General features: G+C 44.0%; 1 protein-coding gene across 1 annotated transcript; it reads left to right on the top strand.

Moving 5' to 3' along the window:
• The first annotated feature begins 7618 nt into the window (after positions 1-7618).
• Positions 7619-18184, top strand: hsd17b12b (hydroxysteroid (17-beta) dehydrogenase 12b). The gene is made up of 11 exons (XM_029846774.1): positions 7619-7914; positions 11634-11680; positions 11870-11945; positions 12426-12533; positions 12730-12794; positions 13320-13364; positions 13870-13904; positions 14636-14717; positions 15690-15755; positions 15870-16019; positions 17322-18184. The coding sequence occupies exons 1-11, from the start codon at positions 7740-7742 to the stop codon at positions 17433-17435; spliced, it is 963 nt and encodes a 320-aa protein (XP_029702634.1). The 5' UTR covers positions 7619-7739; the 3' UTR covers positions 17436-18184.
• The last annotated feature ends 447 nt before the right edge of the window (positions 18185-18631 follow it).

Raw genomic sequence — 18631 nt, 5'->3', positions numbered from 1 at the left:
ACTGTTGCGTCGCAGCGAGCGCGAGGCGGGACGTGCGAAATGCGGCGTGATTTCAGCAATCGCAGGAAATGGGGAGAAAGAAAATCCCAGATGTGAGACCTGTCCACTCATTTTTGTGTCTAAATATCAGTTCCCACTTATACAGCAGGAAGCAGAGAGGAGAGGCGCACGCCCTGGTGAAAGAGGTAGACCCAAAATATCCCCAGCAATGACATCACCGCTGACTTTAGGGTATGAGAGCCTGGCAGTGAGGAGCCATTTTCAGTCTTCTGTACTATCTTTGTGCCATTCATAAACTCAGTGTAACCTCAAGAGCGTTTCCATCAGCTGGAGAGGTAGTGGTACCAAGGACAGCTCCATCACACGTCCTCTGAACAGCAGGAGGAAAACCAGCTTTGAATGAAGCCACGTTTGCCCAACTGACAGTGGAATCCAACAAGAATATGCCGAAAGGTGGACGTCAGACAAGCTGGCAGAAAGAGAAAGTCGCATGCGGCAGAGTAACTGGTGTTGCCTCTCTACTCATGGTAAATCAAATGGTTTAAAAGTCCCGAGGCGTCCGTGAAGGACCTGAAGGAACTTGGGGAGAAACATGGCAGCGTTTTCATGAGATTTAGTGGCATAAAGTGACCCAGGGTGTAAATGAGAACAACAGAAGCGTGGCTGATATAGGGACACATGAAGGGGCTAATTCGTCTGAAAACTCCGACAGGTCGCAGCATTAAAACCTCCAGTTGAGGCTCGTTCGAGAACAAAGAGCCGCATTCATCTTAAAACATCCCTGAACCTTAAGAGGGTTGCGTTTCCTCCATCTGCCATCCGCGTTCTGCTCCTGGAAGCTGTGCAGTGGCGTTGTGCCTCTCGTACAGTAGTAGTCAACCCTGAGCAGAGAAACCCGCAGCGCCAGGCATGTTGAGTGTGCGAGTTAAAAATAGCAACATCGGTCGGCCAAGCGGCGCTCCGTTACTACGCGTTTCAGCATTCTGCCCTGTGCAGAGAGAGCGTGCAGGACTGAGACCTGCAGCCTGTAATCAACCCTCTGCTTTCCTCACCGTGTGTGACACTGCACCATCATGCCAGGGGCCACCTGAGGGTCTCCAGGAGGATGACATCCAACCTGGAGCCATTTGAAGCATCCGCCAGGCCCTGTAAGGCCTGGACGTTTGATGTTTACCACCACGGAGAGTGAAGCTCTCCATTTTGTTTCTAGGAAAGTCCCTCATTAACTCTGGGAAACATGAAAAGGGTACCGACTGCGACCAGCCAACAATAGGCTTTTGTTATTGGGGGAAGGGGCTGCACCTTCTGCATTATCCTCGGACATGGCGTGCTTTGTGAGGAGGCTTCAGCAGCTGCCTCCTAAGCCCCAGCGAAGGTAAATGGAGGGTCCTGCATTCCACATTCAGAGCGGGAGATTCTCCACCTGACGTCAATGGTGACTGACGCAACCCCCATGAGCAGGAGGGCTCTTTGTGGTGATGGGGTTTTAAATGCACATGAGGTCATGTGCCATCGGGGCTGCAGGATGACACGCTGGCGTGCACATTTTTAGCCCCTCTCCTCCGATTTGACAGGGTGGAGATTTTGAGCAGATGAATATAGAAGTAAACGGAAGCCAACTGTGTGCAGGATTCGGTTCGGTTACCGTCGTGCGGGATCTTTTTTTTTTTTTTTTGCGAGATGATGGTGCACGCGCGACTGTCGTGCAAGGAGGGGTGGAGGGTGATTGGGGAGTGGGCGGCGGCGGGGGGGGGGGGGGGGGGGGGGGGGGGGGTACAGCGGGAGCTCTCAAACGATGCACGCTCGAAATTCCTCCAAGGAACCTCTGCGAGCTTTTCTTTTTTCATCACGCGCGAGTCTAAAAATAGAAACGGGGTTGGATCGTGATCCAGAAATAGATAGGGGGCATCACTCCTATAAAAGGCACACCATTCAAGAGTACAGTGTGTGCACAGTTTGAAGAGGCGACAAAAGCCAGAGCACATTTTTGATTCCGAAACCAGCTTTTTTGTCCATCTCTTGGTTTTTTTCGTCCTTCCCTGGCAATTTTATTGAAAGGACGCTCCGCGGCTACACACGGGTGAGTAGTGTTTAACTCTCTAGCTGCAAATAGATGTCTGAATGATCAAGATTCTGTATCCGCATGAACATGCGTTTCTTCTTCTTTTTGTTGTTATTTCACACCGGGGTCTGTGCAGACTGGGTTGTTGAGGCTGAATAGGATGAAAGCAACGGGTGTTTTGTGCGGATCTCCGCAGCCTGGTGTTCGCAGGGAATCACCCTCAGTTCTTCTGGAAAGGGTGGCGTGTCTGGTGGGTTCTCCCAATAAAGGAGCTGTTGTTACTGGGATTTAGAGGAGTTGGGGATGGCGCCGGCATGGAGCTGTCCACTGGCGGTGGTGCTGAAGTCTTTTCAATGTCACCATGCCCGTTTCTAAAAACTTTAACGCACCAGCTTTCGACAAAAAAAGACAATCGCCCGGGCTTTTTTCGTGTCATCGTGCTTTTTTAATGTTCATACATTCTAGACGTGTGTTTGCCTTATTTTTGGTTCATTATTAGCTCTGCCGTCGGTCCCGACTCTGTTTGCAGACGTTGTTGTGCTTTTTTCCGCTTTTGTGCGCGAGGCGTCTCGAGTCGTGACTGCTAAAAGTGAGTAAGGCGCGTGCTGCGTCAGTGGCGTCTGGCTCCGGTGCGCTCGAGACAGATGGGGGGAATCGTGACCGGATGGAGAGACGCGTCCACGACTGAAAGGCTGCACGGTCCAATGAAAACGCAGCGAGGGTGGGGCCGCTGCTTCGGCACTTGGAAGAAACCACGTTCAACCGTTTGAAAACACAAGAATCTCGGAGAAACTCGGCGGCACGAGAAGATTAAGAAACTGGAGGTGGCGCGCGCTTCGGAGATGGTGCGTTTACGGCGCACCCGGACGGATGAATGTGGTGGGGATGTGGCGAAACTGTCAGGTGCTTTAACCTCCTGCTTAAGTGCCGTCTTCCTCTGTGCCGCTATTGGCAGACGGAGACTCAGCCCGTCCAATGACCGCGCAGCCATCCCTCTGCTGCGTGTTAAAGTCCGTAACGGCACTGAGATGCCGCCTCTCCTCGCCGCCGCTCTTTTTTAACAACAAGCCTGCGTGCTGCTGCACGGCAATGGCAGTCCAGAGGCGTTCCAGCACCAACAAGTCACACAACATGCGCGCAGCGCGCTCTTAGTGCACATCTCTGTGAGGACGAGGCTGCGGACCGGAGTGGGATGTGGACTGTTGTTGGGGGCAGCTGGAAGTTGTCCGTCACGAATCTTTTTGCGGTCTGGGCTTGCTGTGTATACACGAGTGCGGGAAGCCCTTACCCCAAAAAGCATTTGTGGAGGATGTGAGCATCGATCCTGTTTGCCTGGGGCTGCCACGGGTGCTCAAGTGTGCCTTCAACACGCACGCAAACACACACACACACACACACACACACACACACACACACACACACACACACACACACACACACACACACGGCATGATGTCACACCCTTAAATGAGCTGAAATAGTACTTACCTGCCATTCCAGTTGTGACACATAATGAGCAGCGTCGTCCTGCCTCCCTGAACGCACCAAAGCTGTCCATAATTGTTTGTGCGTGTGTTCTGATCTGAATAAATACGTTTAAAATACGAATAAATGAGGAATGACCTCCCCTCAAAAGCCTATTTGGTTTAAAAATGTTTTGTTTTGGTCCAAGTTAGCAGGTAAAGACGCAGAGAAAGCTGTTGATTCGCAAACTGTTTTGATTCTTGAATTTCTGCTGAGTAAACATCTGGGATCCAGAGGTGAACATTTGACAGGTAGCCACCCATCAGGGAGGAGGCATACCATCACTGGGGGTTTGCTTTGAGGCATTAAAACATTTATCTGCATCATCCACATCATAGTGATACGCACCCAAAATGTGAGCTTTAAAGTCTCACAGGTGGCAAATAGGACTATGAGAAACCCCAGTAAATAACAGCTCCAAACACACCCTTTCTCCGTTTATATACTCTTCTGAATCAACTGAACATGTGTCAGAAATATTTGTTTTCCAGTGAAAGGATTCATTTGTCAGTGCTTGCCCCCCCCCCCCCCCCCCCCCCCCCTCTCGTTTCTATTTTTTGTTTTATTGTTTTTGCATATGCTTTTTTTCCCTCTTTAGATTGCAAACAGAGACAGCAGGAGCGGCCACCCGTACGACGAGGTCAGCCCGTGCAGGCTGCAACTGGGAAAGACAATAAAAGAGAAGTAAACCTTCATTTCATCCCATTGCTCGAATGATGAAAGATCATTTTTGTTGCATCGTATATCTCCTTTTTTTTTAACTTCTTCCTCGCCTGCCTTATTTTCTTTTTTCTTCTTCTGTCGCAATATTGTTTCTCACACCAAATATTTCTATAATGACAACTAAGAGTAGAGGTTCTAAGCAGCACCAACAACAATAACAACAACATGCATCTATTAGGAGGAGCGAAACATGGAGAACTCGGCCTACGTCAGAGCCATGTAGCGGATATCTCTTTCGTGTCATGCTCACCATTAAAACAACGGCATGAGTCATTTGACATTGTGTTGACTATCACAAAGTCAGGTGCTCAGACGAGAGCCTGGTTGAACTGCAGCGCTGACCGCAGCATCGTTTACAGGGGCGACCTTTGAGACCTGAACCACCAGTTGGTGTTTTCTGTTCCACATGAGGTCAAACACACGTTTAAGTGTCAGACATTTAGCTCGGTTTTATTCATTTAAGCCCCCGAGGAAGTGAAACAATGTGTGTAAATATTAACAAGAATTATTCTTCAGGTTTCTTCTGGAAACACACACACACACACACACACACACACACACACACACACACACACACACACACACACACACACACACACACACATTCACAAATTACTTTTTTTTAAATGAAGGTTTGTGTATGTGCTTGAATTTTCTGTTTCAAAATGATCGAAAGGGTTAGAAACAATGTTTCTCGATGTTTTAGTCCAGGTCACATCCTGCCTTTTTGTAATTTTCTGTCAGTCATGTTTTTCTCAGCTGTGACAAGCACACATCACATCTGAGTGACGGCCGTACGGCGTTTCCTTCCACATGCTGCTAATGGGCATCACATTAAGACTGATTGGTGTGGATACATTATTTTAATGTGACATAGTTACATTTTAAGCACAAGGTTGTGGCTTTCAGTTGCTGATGCACTGATGCGTCACACAGATTTGGCCGTCCGTTTAACAATGAGCTTAAATAAACAGGACACAAAAACTACAGGAACCCAGCAGATGCACATGGTGACTGTAAGTTCAGCCACTATACTAAAAACATCACTTTTAAATTGTTTTTACAGCAGATGAAGGCATCACTATTTATCGTCATGTACAGATACAAGGATGTGTCTGTGTGTGTGTGTGTGTGTGTGTGTGTGTTCCATTTACATGTTTTATTTTCATTTATAGTTGATGAACTTTAACATCCCTTTTTAACTTCAGCGCACATCTTGTCTCTAGTCTTCACACCGTCTCATTTTCTGTCTCAATTGTCTTGTTCTGTCTGCGAGATGCAAGAAAATCAGCTTTTCTTCCTCACAGATTCTTTTCCCCAGAAGTCACGAGTGGATTCCCGGTTTAACTTTATAGTTTGAATTCTAAGCATCTCCATTTCAGCAATAATGAGTTTTTTTTAACATTTAATCTGCAGTGTTGAAATAAAGTAAATGGATCCTTTAGAAAAACACTAAAGCATTTGAAGTGTAATTTTTTAAGAATGTGTTTTTATACATTAAAGAGCCTGTAAAGGTGTAGAGGAAATGTTTGCATAAATCAATTCTATTTAAATAATAAAACATGTTTTTGCAAGTGTCTTTTCTGTATCAGCTTGTGTCCTTTTTTTGGATTGTTCTTACTGCACGTGCGCACACACACACACACACACACACACACATACACCCCCCCCCCCCCCCCACACACACACACACGGCAAGGTGTTCAACAAGTTATTACTCCATCATTTGTTTCATCTTTTGAAATCCTTAATAACAGGACCCATGATGTCATGATACAGGCTCGTCCACCAACCTGCTGAATTCACATGACAGATTAGCAGTTTTGTGTTAGCAAAATAAATTTTCAACAGAAATATCAATATAGTATTAATCCATATACTTCAGGCTATATACACACATTTCCTTTTCATTCACACGTTACTTTTACAGTATCTCGTGGTCAAAAAGCAGCCAGTGTTTTTGCTGTCCACTCTTAATCTAAATTTCATTTAGGTTCTTTTAAATTCTTAAAGCCACAAGATTTTAGACTGCTATTTACCATCGCTGCATTTCTATTTTTAGCTGCAATGCTCTTATGTAATGCTCCCGCTCACATTATGGACCACTGCTGTCTGCTCTTCTTGGCTGCATCGTGTGCTACACGTGTCACTTCTATCTGTAGAAGAAATACTGACTCCCATAAAAGTCAAAAGACATTACAAAGACATGCAGAGACACATTTTAGGTTAAACTGTAATCAAGCACAGAGCTGAATTTAAACATTAAATGCTACATTTCTTCATTGGAAATGAAATCATTGTGGATTCTGTATGAAGCTGTGTTGCAGCCTTGATATTAATACAATTACAACATGTTAGTTCCGTGTTCTGACAAAGAGTGTGTTGAGTTCCTATTTCCACACGTGCTGATTTCTAGAATGCACATTAAACTGAAATGATGTACTACACAGGTTATTGCAAACATTTGCCTGAACAAGTATAAAATCCACTAAAACCTGATAAATGGGTAAAATATGACACAGAGCCCCATATTACTATTTAACTTATGAATTCTGTTTTAGGTATTTATTTATTTACTGAAATTAAGGAGTGGTGTTTGGAAAACCATAAGCTATCAACAACATAAATACTTCATTTAGTCAGTAAATTAAACATTTCAAATTGAATTATAGATGCACAAATGAAGCACTGCATAAACATACAAGACGTTCCTAAACAGTGTTGATCAATAGAGATTATATGATTGGTGCAGGGAGAGAACATTTATACATTCTTAACAGTATAACCGAAATAGTTATTTTATTTTATTCTATTTTATTTGTAGATGCATTGCTAACAATGAATTAAATGAGTAATGCGTTTTCCCAGTCCTAATTCCGGACCAGGTTCAGCGCACAACCTAAAACTTTTTAAGAATTAAATAAATGTGTTTTCAGTTAAATACAAAATATGTCGAAAAGAAAGCAGAAACGTAGAAAATACGATGTGTGAAACCAAAACTCGCGCTACGAGGTTTAGGATAGGAAAAAATAAAATGCTAAAAATAAAATGTATGAAATATATTTCCAATTTGAACAAATAAAAGAAAATACTCGAATATATTTTGTGATATTTGTAACACAAAAGTATTAGGGTAAAAAGACTTTAAAAATCTCCATTTTAAATAAAATATATTTCGTTGCAGTACGTAATTTTGCAAAGCAGACGACAGTGAATGTTTTCAGTGCTGTAACACTAGAGGGCAGTAGGTGCGTTTCATACAATTGCGTCTCTAAAAATGGTCAACGAAGAAGAAAGCAGCCAATTAGGGGCTTCCGGGCTGGGAAGCGGAAGTGTCTTACACGGAATCCTTATTAATGCACCCAATTGCACTTTGAGCTCTTTTGCCAGCAATCCAGAGGTTATAACTCTACTCGTCCGTGTTAATACCATGTCCACGGGTGAAGCGCTGTTGCGGGCCGCGGAGGCACCGCTGTTCTGGCTTGGTGCCCTGACGGCGTCCTGGGCGTCTCTGTGTCTCGTTTACCGGCTGCTCTCCGGGTTCAAGGTGTGGGTGCTGGGCAACGGGCGGTTCATGTCCCCCCACAAACTGGGGAAATGGGCAGGTGAGACACAAGTGCAGAACACTTTAGATTTACTTCTGCAAATCTCCAAACCTTTCCGACTGCGTATGTTTATCAGATAATCTGTTAGGGCAATGAACTGGATTTCCTCAAATTTCGTCGAGCAACAATAATTAAGCATTGGACTAAAACATGTCTGAAAGTGTCAGTCAATTAATCAAATCAATAATTAGATGGAAGCCCTTTAAAGCAAGATTTAAAGAAAAAAAAATATTAGAAGATTGGCTGCTTCTGGGATTGGGAGCCATCTTGCATTACTTTGATGGATGGACAAGAGTAGAACTTCCCAAAACATCTGCACTGTCCCTTGCTGGAAAGGTTGCAGCTAACCTCAAAAATGATGTTATATAATGTTATGCAAGCCACAGAAATAACATCAGTCAGACACAATTCCCTCCACACTCATCAAGACAGGTTTTTAGTCTATACTCAACCAGTAAGAAGAAAAACAGTTTCTGTTCCATTTCAAGGTTATCGGTTTAACGCATTGTGCAAGTATACTGTACATTGTAGTCCATCCAGTTTGTGTTGGGACGTGATTGGATTATTGTGGAAGGAGATTATCGACAGAGTGAAGGCCAACCAACTGTCAGGCTCTCTCCCTGAACCTCTCAGTGCTGCCATTCTTTGAGCTTTACAAGTGCGGGGGTAAAAGTTGACATTCTAACAAAAAAGAAATCAGCCACATGCTTTTCTCATATGTGCGTTTTGGGTTGTGTATGCTTGTGCATAGCTTTATCTGGATGCATCTATTGTTCTCAGCCTGCGGCTGTGCACAGTCACCTCAGTCTGCTTGACAAACCCAAGGATGGGCTGAAGTTGCCTTAGATCTTTGTGTGCGGCTAAAATTAGAAATGCTTTGGACGGGTTTAATTTTAGAATACGCTTTCAAAATGATTCAGAATATCCAATGAAGCACAGGAGAACATTGGCCTTGACTGCATCTTTCATTCATAAACTTTGTCTCAGTCAAGTGGGTTTGGGCGAGAGAATGGTCTGATTATGTAACGGGAGCAGAGCCATTCATAAGGGAGACACACCAACCTTGTGATTCTGGTTCACTGGTACCCATCTCTCATTTTTTGTCTGTGGCATTGTGTGAAAGAAAGGTGCTCTGTTGCAGTTTTATGGAGCTCCTTTGTTAGATATGAGACAATACCTCAGTTATCAATGATGTAGCTGCTTTCTTTTATTGTAATGTGACGGCAGCTGATTTGTAAATGAACCTCTGGCATGGATATACAATTTACGTCATATCTCCACATCCTTAATGAATGAAACCTAATTTTAAACAATACTGCAGTGTTTTCCCTGGCGCTTCTGTAGACATTTGACCTGTGAAACCCTCCAAGATGTGCCAGATAAAGTAATCTGCCTCCATTGGAGTTTTAGCAGATGCACCAGAGTCCACCCGCAGCCAACACCCTGCTGCTACATACCGCACCAGCCACCACTTGCCTTTTTATTTCATCAACAATGACGGCTTCAGCTTTCAGAACAGCAGCAAACCTATCCTGATTTTCAAGAGACTTTACTGCAAATCTGATTCCTCTGTGTCATAATGTCATTTTACATCTGTTCAGCCCCCAGTGACATTTCTGTAAATCTGCAGTTGCTGCGATAGATGACAGACGTGTTAAATATTCCATCTACGCCTATATTGTGTGAACAACGTTAACAGACATTGACCCCAAGAATGAAGATCTTCCTCAAGCACACCTCACAAGAAGGAGTAGATCAAGTTAACCATGACGATAACCTGCTCGGAGCAATGTTGAGGTGAACCAATTGCCATGGCAACAAACTTGGAAAAACTAGTTAATCTGGAAGTTCCTCCCAGCAGCACCAGCTCGCCTCACATCCAACCCAGTTTATTTATGATGAATCCTGATCAAAAAATAGCCGTTGTTGGATTTGACCGAGGGGACATGCTTTTAAAGCTTTCCTCCCCTGTTCTGACTGCAAAACATTTCATTCTTAAAACAGCTAAATATAACCCAGCCTGTGTTTCTCTCATCGTCGTGCCTGCAGACTTTCCATCGCTCTCCCCTCCTCTTCCGCACGCTATTTTTAGCTGCCCCCAGGATCCCCCGTGCGCGCGTTTGTCATTTTCTCCCCCCTCTCCACCCCCACTCCCTTCTGTTTGGCTGTGCTGCAGCCCTAGAGGATGCTTGGCACCACGGCATCGTGTGTACTCAGGAAGACGACACAAAGGGGAAATGGGTGCAGCGGAGAGCAGAAAGACGGATGAGTACGAAGAAGGGCCGCGTAGACTCCACAAAACAGACGGGAAAGTGATTAGCAGGATGGTTTAGCACTAGCACGGATGTGCCTTTCAGACAAAGGCAGGCCTGTCACCAGGTGATATTCTACAGATGTCAGCCGACGGCCAGAAAGTTCCACTCTGTGTGAAAACCAGCGAGAGCGCGTTCACCCTCTTAAGAGTCCTGCAATGGTTCATTACCTTTCTGACCCCAGTCTGATGAGACACAAATGGCCCCTTTATTCGTTTTAATCAGACCTTCGTACTCAGAATACTGGCAAATCAGCTGCTAACAGCCGGAGGCTGAGATCAAAAAGAGGTATTTATTTCATCAACTTAAATGTCTGAATGTGAGAATGTGGGTGAGGCATTTATAAATAATAAAGGGCTCGATTAAGGGCTAAAAACGTCATCAAATTAACAAGCACGGCATTCACAAACAGTTGCACGTACAGCACATTAGGGGGCAGTATGCATCCTTTAAATGCAGCGCCATACTCTTACTGGAAAAATAATCGAGTATAAAAATCATTATTAAGAAAGTTGCATTTACTTTAGGCTACATTTAAGATTGTAAAGGATTTAAATGCATCTTCCAGGCCTTTTCAAACCTCAAGGTCAAAGATGACCATTGACTTTGCAGTATTTAAAGTATTTTTCATGCTTTCAGTGGAAAAACCAAATTGATAGGATGTCAAGTCTTTACTGCATTTACAGCACATGGAGTTGATTTTAAGTTGAAATGATATTACAGTGTTTTCCATCTCCTACTTAATGAATGTAAAACCCCTGCAAGGAGACCCTAACAGCTGCGCTGCTCAGTGTTCCCAAACAGCCTCGTTGTTCTTTAAAACATGTGCCAACATTTCCATAATTACTACATTTCACTGTTAAGAAGTGTCAAAATATAATGGGAAGGAAAGTGACACAGACTAAGACTAAAATGACACCGTGTGAGCACAAGGACGAGATGGAAGTGCCTCTCCAACCTGTTGGCTTCCTCTGGAACATATTGTAACGACCCGTCCCCGTAGTTCACTCCCCCGTCCACTTCTGTTATATTTAGCTGGAGGTGTGATGAAGAGGTCCCTCTGAAAAATGGGAGTTTCTAAAAATAGGCCCCTGCTGCTGCTGTCGCCGCTGCTGTTAGGGCCGGGCCGTTCCAGAGCATCCGTTCAGTCCACTTCTACAGATGCCAGACCTAATGGTTGCTTCCTTTGTCCTCCTTGTTCACCTCAGCTGCTGTCCATGTGCAGCACGTCTCCGCAGACCCTTCCCAGATGAGTCGTTGCTTAGATGTCCAGAAAGTGTCTTCTTCTTAAACGAGACAAAGGCGTAGAACTCAATCCAGATCATTTCATTATCATAAAAGGATGGTCACATTTGGAAAGGTTTGATCAATGTCTGAAGCCCAATGTGTTCTTTTTTCCCTGTTTAGTTGTGACCGGAGCCACGGATGGGATCGGAAAAGCTTACGCTGAAGATGTAAGTTTTCCCCAGAATTTCAGCCAACAAATGGGTTTTTAAGTCGATCTTAAATATTTATTTTGTGAGTTCAAATGTCCGTGTTTGTTCTTTGGGACTAATTGATCGACCTGGTGGGTAGCTCGTCTATTACCGTGGCACCTTTACATGTTCAGGCGTGCTCACTGGCCTGTAATAAACTGTTTGCAGCTTGCACGGAGAGGTTTTGCCATCGTGTTAATCAGCCGCTCTCAAGATAAACTGGATGAACTATCCAAGGCCATCGGTGAGTTAGCCACCCACCCTGTCAGTAATTTCCATCTCACATAAAATTGGACTGATTAGAAGAAAAAACAGCTTCCCTGCTAAAACTCTTGAGGGTTAAAGTCAGTGATAATCATTCTAATTTTAAAAAGCAGCAGATGCAGGGTTAAAGGTTTTGGGATTTTGTTTCTCAAAGATGAGGAAAAGATGGTTTCTAGCAGATTTAGCTGTTGAGAAATGGCAGTTCCTCACTGATTAGATGTAAAGAGTTGCATATATGCCTTCGGATGGCTAAAAGTGAATTTGTCCAATTAAGTCAAAGCTTTTATTTAATGGAGAGACATCCACAGAGATGCTGTTGGATGAATTCAGGATGTTTTTCCTCCCTGCTCTTCCATTTCTAAGCGATTTGATAGCAGTGTGGTCATTCACAAATCTCTCAGGCTTTTCTGTCTTTTAATTACATCCGGACTAAAAGCGCTCATACGTATTCTGCTCACAGCGAGTAAATGTGGTGTGGAGACCAAAACCATTGCTGCAGACTTCAGCTGCTTAGACATCTACTCCAAGATTGAAGCAGGACTGGCAGGATTGGAAATTGGAGTTTTGGGTAAGAGAGTTTCACCCTGAATCATACAGACTTGAGTAAATAATCTCAACAGCAGTCTGATAAAAATTTCACCTTGTTATTAAGCTACACGTATCCTGGCTTCTGTAGCCCTTTGCTGCCCTCTAAAGACTGAAACGTGAAATGACACCGAGCTCCCCACTTTCACTGTTGCAATGCTGTTTTCATCCGTTAACAGTTAACAACGTCGGAATATCTTATTCCTATCCCGAGTTCTTCCTTGACGTACCTAACCTGGACACGGTGAGTGAAGTATTTATTGTCATTATGACTGGAATATCAGTGATGATGCCACAGAGGCAGATAGAAGCCAGAGTAAGGTCCCACCAAATGGCAGGTTAAAGCAGCCGTAGCAAAATCAAAAGTGTGAAAGGAGGGTCCAGGATTAAAGCGCGTATAGATTTAATGTTACCAGCCTTAGAGTTATGTATTTATGTTTTTTGAGAGAAAAACAGCAGGAAATCTGCGTATTTTAAAGTTATAAAACCTAAATGGTAAATGCAGTACTCTCTAAGACCCACTGTGTTAGTAAATGGGGACTAAATTCCAAAGACTGGATCCGTGCAAACATATAGACTTGATTGTTGTCACGGCTGTTTGTTCAGAATGGAGTAAAGTCTGTTGTATTTCCTTGTCAATTGTGTAATTTCAATGTGAACAACAGCATTTGGGCAGATGGAACCAGTCGCAGATGAAGTGTTGTGACACAGCGCAAACCATTTCTAAAGTCAAATCTGCAGAATTCTCATTATCTTCTTTGTGTTTCAGTTCGTCGACACCATGGTCAATATTAACATAATGTCGGTGTGCAAGGTGAGTATTCCTCATTTGATTTAACAGCTTTGATTTGAGTCATCCTCCCTTCCTCTGGTTATGCCACTAAAACCTTCCTGGTCTTAGAGTTGTCCAAGTTGTTGTTTTACGTGCTTTCTATGTATTGATTGATCCTGTCAGCAACACAGGACTGTAAAATACAGACTGGCTAACTTCCATCTCTACTTGAGTTGCAGTTCCCACAGCCAAAGCAAAAGTCCACCCACTCTCTTAGCATCTAATTTGCGCCATTCATTCTTTGTTAAATAACCACCTCTGCTGCCTTTACCACGCCCTTTCTCTCTCTTTGTCTTTTCTTTCCAGTAAAATCTCCCCACACATCCCACATGTGTAGGTTTTCTGGAGGGGTGCACACCTCCTCAATTCACACAGATTGATTTTTTTTTTTTCTGATGGCTGTTTTATCTCCAGTATTCACATCCGTCTCCCTCTCTCTCCCTCCCTCTCTCTTCTCTCTCCTCCTCTCCTTTTGCATTGTTTTCAGATGACACATCTTGTTTTACCGGGGATGGTGGAAAGGTAGGTGTTGAGCGGCAACAATACAGCTGATGTCTGAGAATCTTCGTCCTTGTTGTGTTGTGCTTCAGTCTTATCGTTTATTATTATATTTCAATTGTTTTCTGTGAATTCACACTTGATAATCAGTCCCCCGCTCTGATGGGAGTCCTTGGTTTAATCTTATTAATGTGTGTATTTTTTTCCCCACAAAATGTTGGGTTTTCAGTTCTTGCAATCCATATTCCCACCACTAGGCGTCACCAAATCCCACATGCTGCACCTTTAAGTGTAATAAACCACACATACCCTTTGACATTTGTGAAATGTCTTTGGTTAGGTTAAAATTGTGGGTTATTTTAGGTTTAAGTGTGTTGCTTATTGTTTTGTGTGCTTTTTATTAGATTTGCTTTATAAAATAGGTATTTATGAACACTTGTTGGTCTATTACTGTTTACTATCAACCCCAAACTATTACAGACGGATTTTCTTTTGAAATATCACGCTCTTGGTGAATATTGCACGAAAGCAGCGAGGTTCGGAGCAAAGACTCCTCAGACTAAATATTTAGGTGCTCTTCTCACCGCATCTTTGATCTATTTGATTCCAGCTCCACTTTCCAGATCAGGAAGAGCTGTTTTGGTGCAGCCTGCTGACAAACATAGCAGCATTTTCTGTGCTCGTTCAGTGATTCAGTGATCTCCGGTTTGTTTGTTGCCATCTTTAGCTCACGTCTCTCTTCTTTCTGTATGTAGGAAGAGGGGGGCCATCCTCAACATCTCCTCTGCCAGCGGCATGTACCCTGTTCCTCTGCTCACCATCTACTCCGCTTCCAAGGTAATTGCAATACAAAGATCTTGACCTTTCCCTCATTTGTTAAACTGAAGTGTTATCATTAGACACATCCCTCCTGCTTGTCTTCTCCATGCTGCTGTAGAGAGGTCAGTTTCCTATTGGCTTTCCCCACAACTCTGCTCTCAGCAGCCTGCCTTATCTCCCCGCCTCCAGCCAGTCCTCCCAGAATGTGGACATGTGTCCAGTGCACCAGCTCCCAAGGGCAGTGCTTCCAGCATAGTTCCTGCTCTGGTTTGCAGGAGTGATGCTGAAGCATCTTCTGGGTGGTGGGCTGGCCTTCTCACTCTCAGGTGGCAGAAGCTTTCCCACTGGCCCCTGAAGAGTTGTGATTGTCCGATTGGAATCTTGGACCTTAGTCCTCCTCTTCTGTTGTGACATGTTTTTGCTCTGCCTGTTTTCCCCCCATTGAGACAGTCTGGCACAAGGAAATACAAAGCAAGTGAGACAATGAATTAAGAAGAATTAAGCAAGCGACTCTTGATAAGACAAGTCTGTATTAAAAAAAAAAAAAAAAGTTTTAAATGCCTGGCTAAAGCCACATTATTCCTGTCTCAGCACAGAGGTTTAAAAACCACTTTGACATCACCATAAATGATAGATTCTTCTTTTATCATATTTACTGCTTTAATTATTCAACACAAATACATTAAGCCACTGCAACTGAATCTCAAAGCAGTATAATAATTAAAAAAATGTTTATAGGAGACTGTGGTGTCATAATATTCTAGATCTATGTGTGGCCCCTCAGAAACAGCCTGTTTTTAATAGTTTCACTAAATCCTGTTTGTTGCAAGTTTAAAAATCCATCTCTGCTACATTTTTGGTTTATGCCCAATTTAATGGTCAGCTACGTTCATATTTGCTCATATTTTACACACTGCAATGTTGTTCATGTTATATATGGTCTTAATCTCCTTACTGGAGTCAGTTTTATTTTTTATTTACTGTGTTCAGGCGTTTGTGGACTTCTTTTCACGGGGACTGCAAGCGGAGTACAAGAGCCGAGGCATCGTCATCCAGGTCGGCCCACACCAGGAAGCATCATCTCCCTGCTCCATTATTAATCCCGCAGGCTCACAAGCATACATGTTAATCTACGCCCCCTCTCAATTTCCTTGTTTTTTAACTCCTCAGAGTGTTCTGCCATTTTTCGTCGTGACCAAGATGAGTAAAATCAGACGACCAACGCTGACGGCGCCCAGCGCAGAGCACTACGTTTCTGCCGAGCTCAACACGGTTGGGCTGCAGACCCAGACCAACGGCTACCTGCCCCACGCCATAATGGTACGTACAGTATATGCGCTGCAGGAGAAAACCTGATAGAGAGGTCGTTATTATAGAATGGGTCTTTGGTTTAAAACAGATCTGAAATCAGCATTTTTAGTGAACTGGCACCTGAGTAGCTCCAGTCGTTTGTTCTATATCTTCAGACTGTTAACCCCAAACACGCTTTGACTTTTCCGTTTTAGCCTGAAACTGTCTCTGACATTCTGCTGATTGTTGAACAGTCTACACTACAAAAGTGATGACATAATCACTGTTGAGGCTTCAGATTGCTGGTTAACGCCTGTAGTTGGACACGGATCAAGAATCCGCACGTTGGTGTAAACTGACCACGCAGAGTGAGTCAAGAGCTACGAGTGCTCCATCCAGGTGGAAGGAGAAGTCACTCTGCGGGCCTGGATTTGCCCCTACCGTCACATTTAAAAAAGATGCCTGAGCAGCAAAATGTACCGAAGCTATTTGGCAGAGAACAGGAACATGGCTGACGTACCACTGAAGCGGCGTGACGTGGAAGTGGTTGGCATCTCCCATGGCAACACGACCGAACACCAACCGAGGCTGCAGTTTCAGAATTTCCTGCCCCATCCTGTTGACTATATAAATTGTGTATCAGCCTCAATGAAGGAATCGGAAATAAGGTAAATATACTCAGGAATGATGGAGTGGCACAGGAAGTCTCCCTCTATTTGTCCCCGTTCTCCCTGTGGTTTGAACACGGGGCACGGTCCATTTTCTCCTTTCCGTTTCCCTTTGTTGGGAGGATCCCCTCGAAGCGTGTGACCCGAATATCAACGGCAGTATGCATCGATATAAATGACGACGCCATCCATTACCGAAATACAGGTGTTCGATAAATCATACTGGACACAGATGAGCCTTTGTTGATCCTGTGCAGCCAACGGTGTCCGTGCTGCTGAGGTAGAGGCGGCGCTCTGTCCGAATATCGTAGAATGTGTGTCTGCTCGTTAGGTCTTAATCCCCGTCCCTTCAGCTGTGCAGCCCGGCTCGGCTCGGCTCGGCCCGGCTCCCCCTTGATAATCCATTGCACCTGAGCGAGGCCGCCGCCGCCGCAGCCTTTTTCACTGCCATTTCTGTCAACGTCCAGATTACCATTGAGGCTGCTCAGTTCAGAGTCCAACAAATCCCGGGCTGAAATTTAAGTCGCCAATTATTTTAGTTGCTGGGTACATGTGGCGTCATTCGAGCTGTCGTCATTGTTGTTTCTGCGGGGCCTAATTCAGAATGAATGTGGATCAGATATTTGTAAATGCCACCAGCTGAGCAAGTGAATTTTCTGCGCAGGGCTGGGTGACGACCGCTCTGCTCCCCGCCAAGATCTTGACCGGCCACATCATGCGGATGAACTTATCCATGCGCGCTTACAACCTGAAGAAGCAGAAAGAGAAGCAGAAGTAGGCGTAGATGGAGCGGCGGCGGCTGCCCACAGAGGGACCAGCTGTGTTTATGACTTGACTGACCACCACCATCATGGTCCAAGAAGACACACAACCCTGCAACTTCCACTCTTATGATTTACAGCCAGCGGAAACACAGAATCAGACTAAAACTCTGCTTTTTACGGAGTATTTGCCAGTACATTATCTGTTATCAACCCTTGGCTTCTGCTCTCTGCTCCCTATGTGAGGCTTGAACGTGACTGCAGAGGCCTTTGCTGAAGAATAATGGAAATTCTCCTCTTGAAGCTGTCAGCTCTAATGAATGAAACACTAAAAAGAACAAAATTTCAAAGCTAACCCCCCCGCGACTGCCACGAACAAGTAGCGGTAGCCTGCCTTTAAGAGAGAGCTGTTTTCGATGCTTCTCAGGTTTGAATCTTCCGTGTGTAAAAGCAGTCCCTCAACTTGTTCTGGCTAATGTTTCCTGGGGCTTTACAATCTATTTTCCATTGCATAAAGATGGATTTACGCTTGGATGCACCCCAAAGTCCAAATTGAACAAGTGATAAATTGATGTATTTTTCACATGGGTGGTTCTTTTTTTTGTCTTTAGCAAAAGGGCGTGTTGGGTTGCTCCTTCATTTGTGTGTTCCGCATGTTCTGTGCAGTTCATGACTCTGGCTGATAGCACTTGCTTGTAATGATTCTGGAAAATCGCATTTCATTTGGCCTTTTGTCCACCAATAAACGTTTACTGAAGAACCGGCAGACATCTTTTGTTCTTTAAAATCAGAGCTGTGGGATTTGGAACTCGGAGATTGATTTGATTCCCTTTCTGCTCCTAATTTTCATAAAACGTCTCAGAGAGGAGTCGTAATTTTCCCGCCTGTTTGGACTTTCTAATTTGATTTTAATGAGCTGTGGAATTATGTTAAATGTAGAAAGTGAATAATGTTGGTTATTATTGATGACCAAGTGACGTCTGCTAGCTATTAAAACCAAATGTTCACTGTTTAATCCTGCAGATTATTTTTTCGCATTATTTAAATTTTTAAATATATTTTATCACATTTGCCATTACAAATGTCTTAACTGGACTCATTTATTACTAATTATCCTCGTAATTAGTAATACAAGTGTAATACAAGTGTGTTCATTTTTCCTGTTCTTCTGCCACTTCCTTTACAAACACCACCGTCCGGTTCCCATGCCAAC

Source organism: Takifugu rubripes, chromosome 13 (genome assembly GCF_901000725.2).
Source record: "Takifugu rubripes chromosome 13, fTakRub1.2, whole genome shotgun sequence".
Taxonomy (NCBI): domain Eukaryota; kingdom Metazoa; phylum Chordata; class Actinopteri; order Tetraodontiformes; family Tetraodontidae; genus Takifugu; species Takifugu rubripes.
The sequence above is the reverse complement of the archived record's forward strand: the minus strand, read 5'-3'. Positions and strand labels throughout refer to the sequence as shown.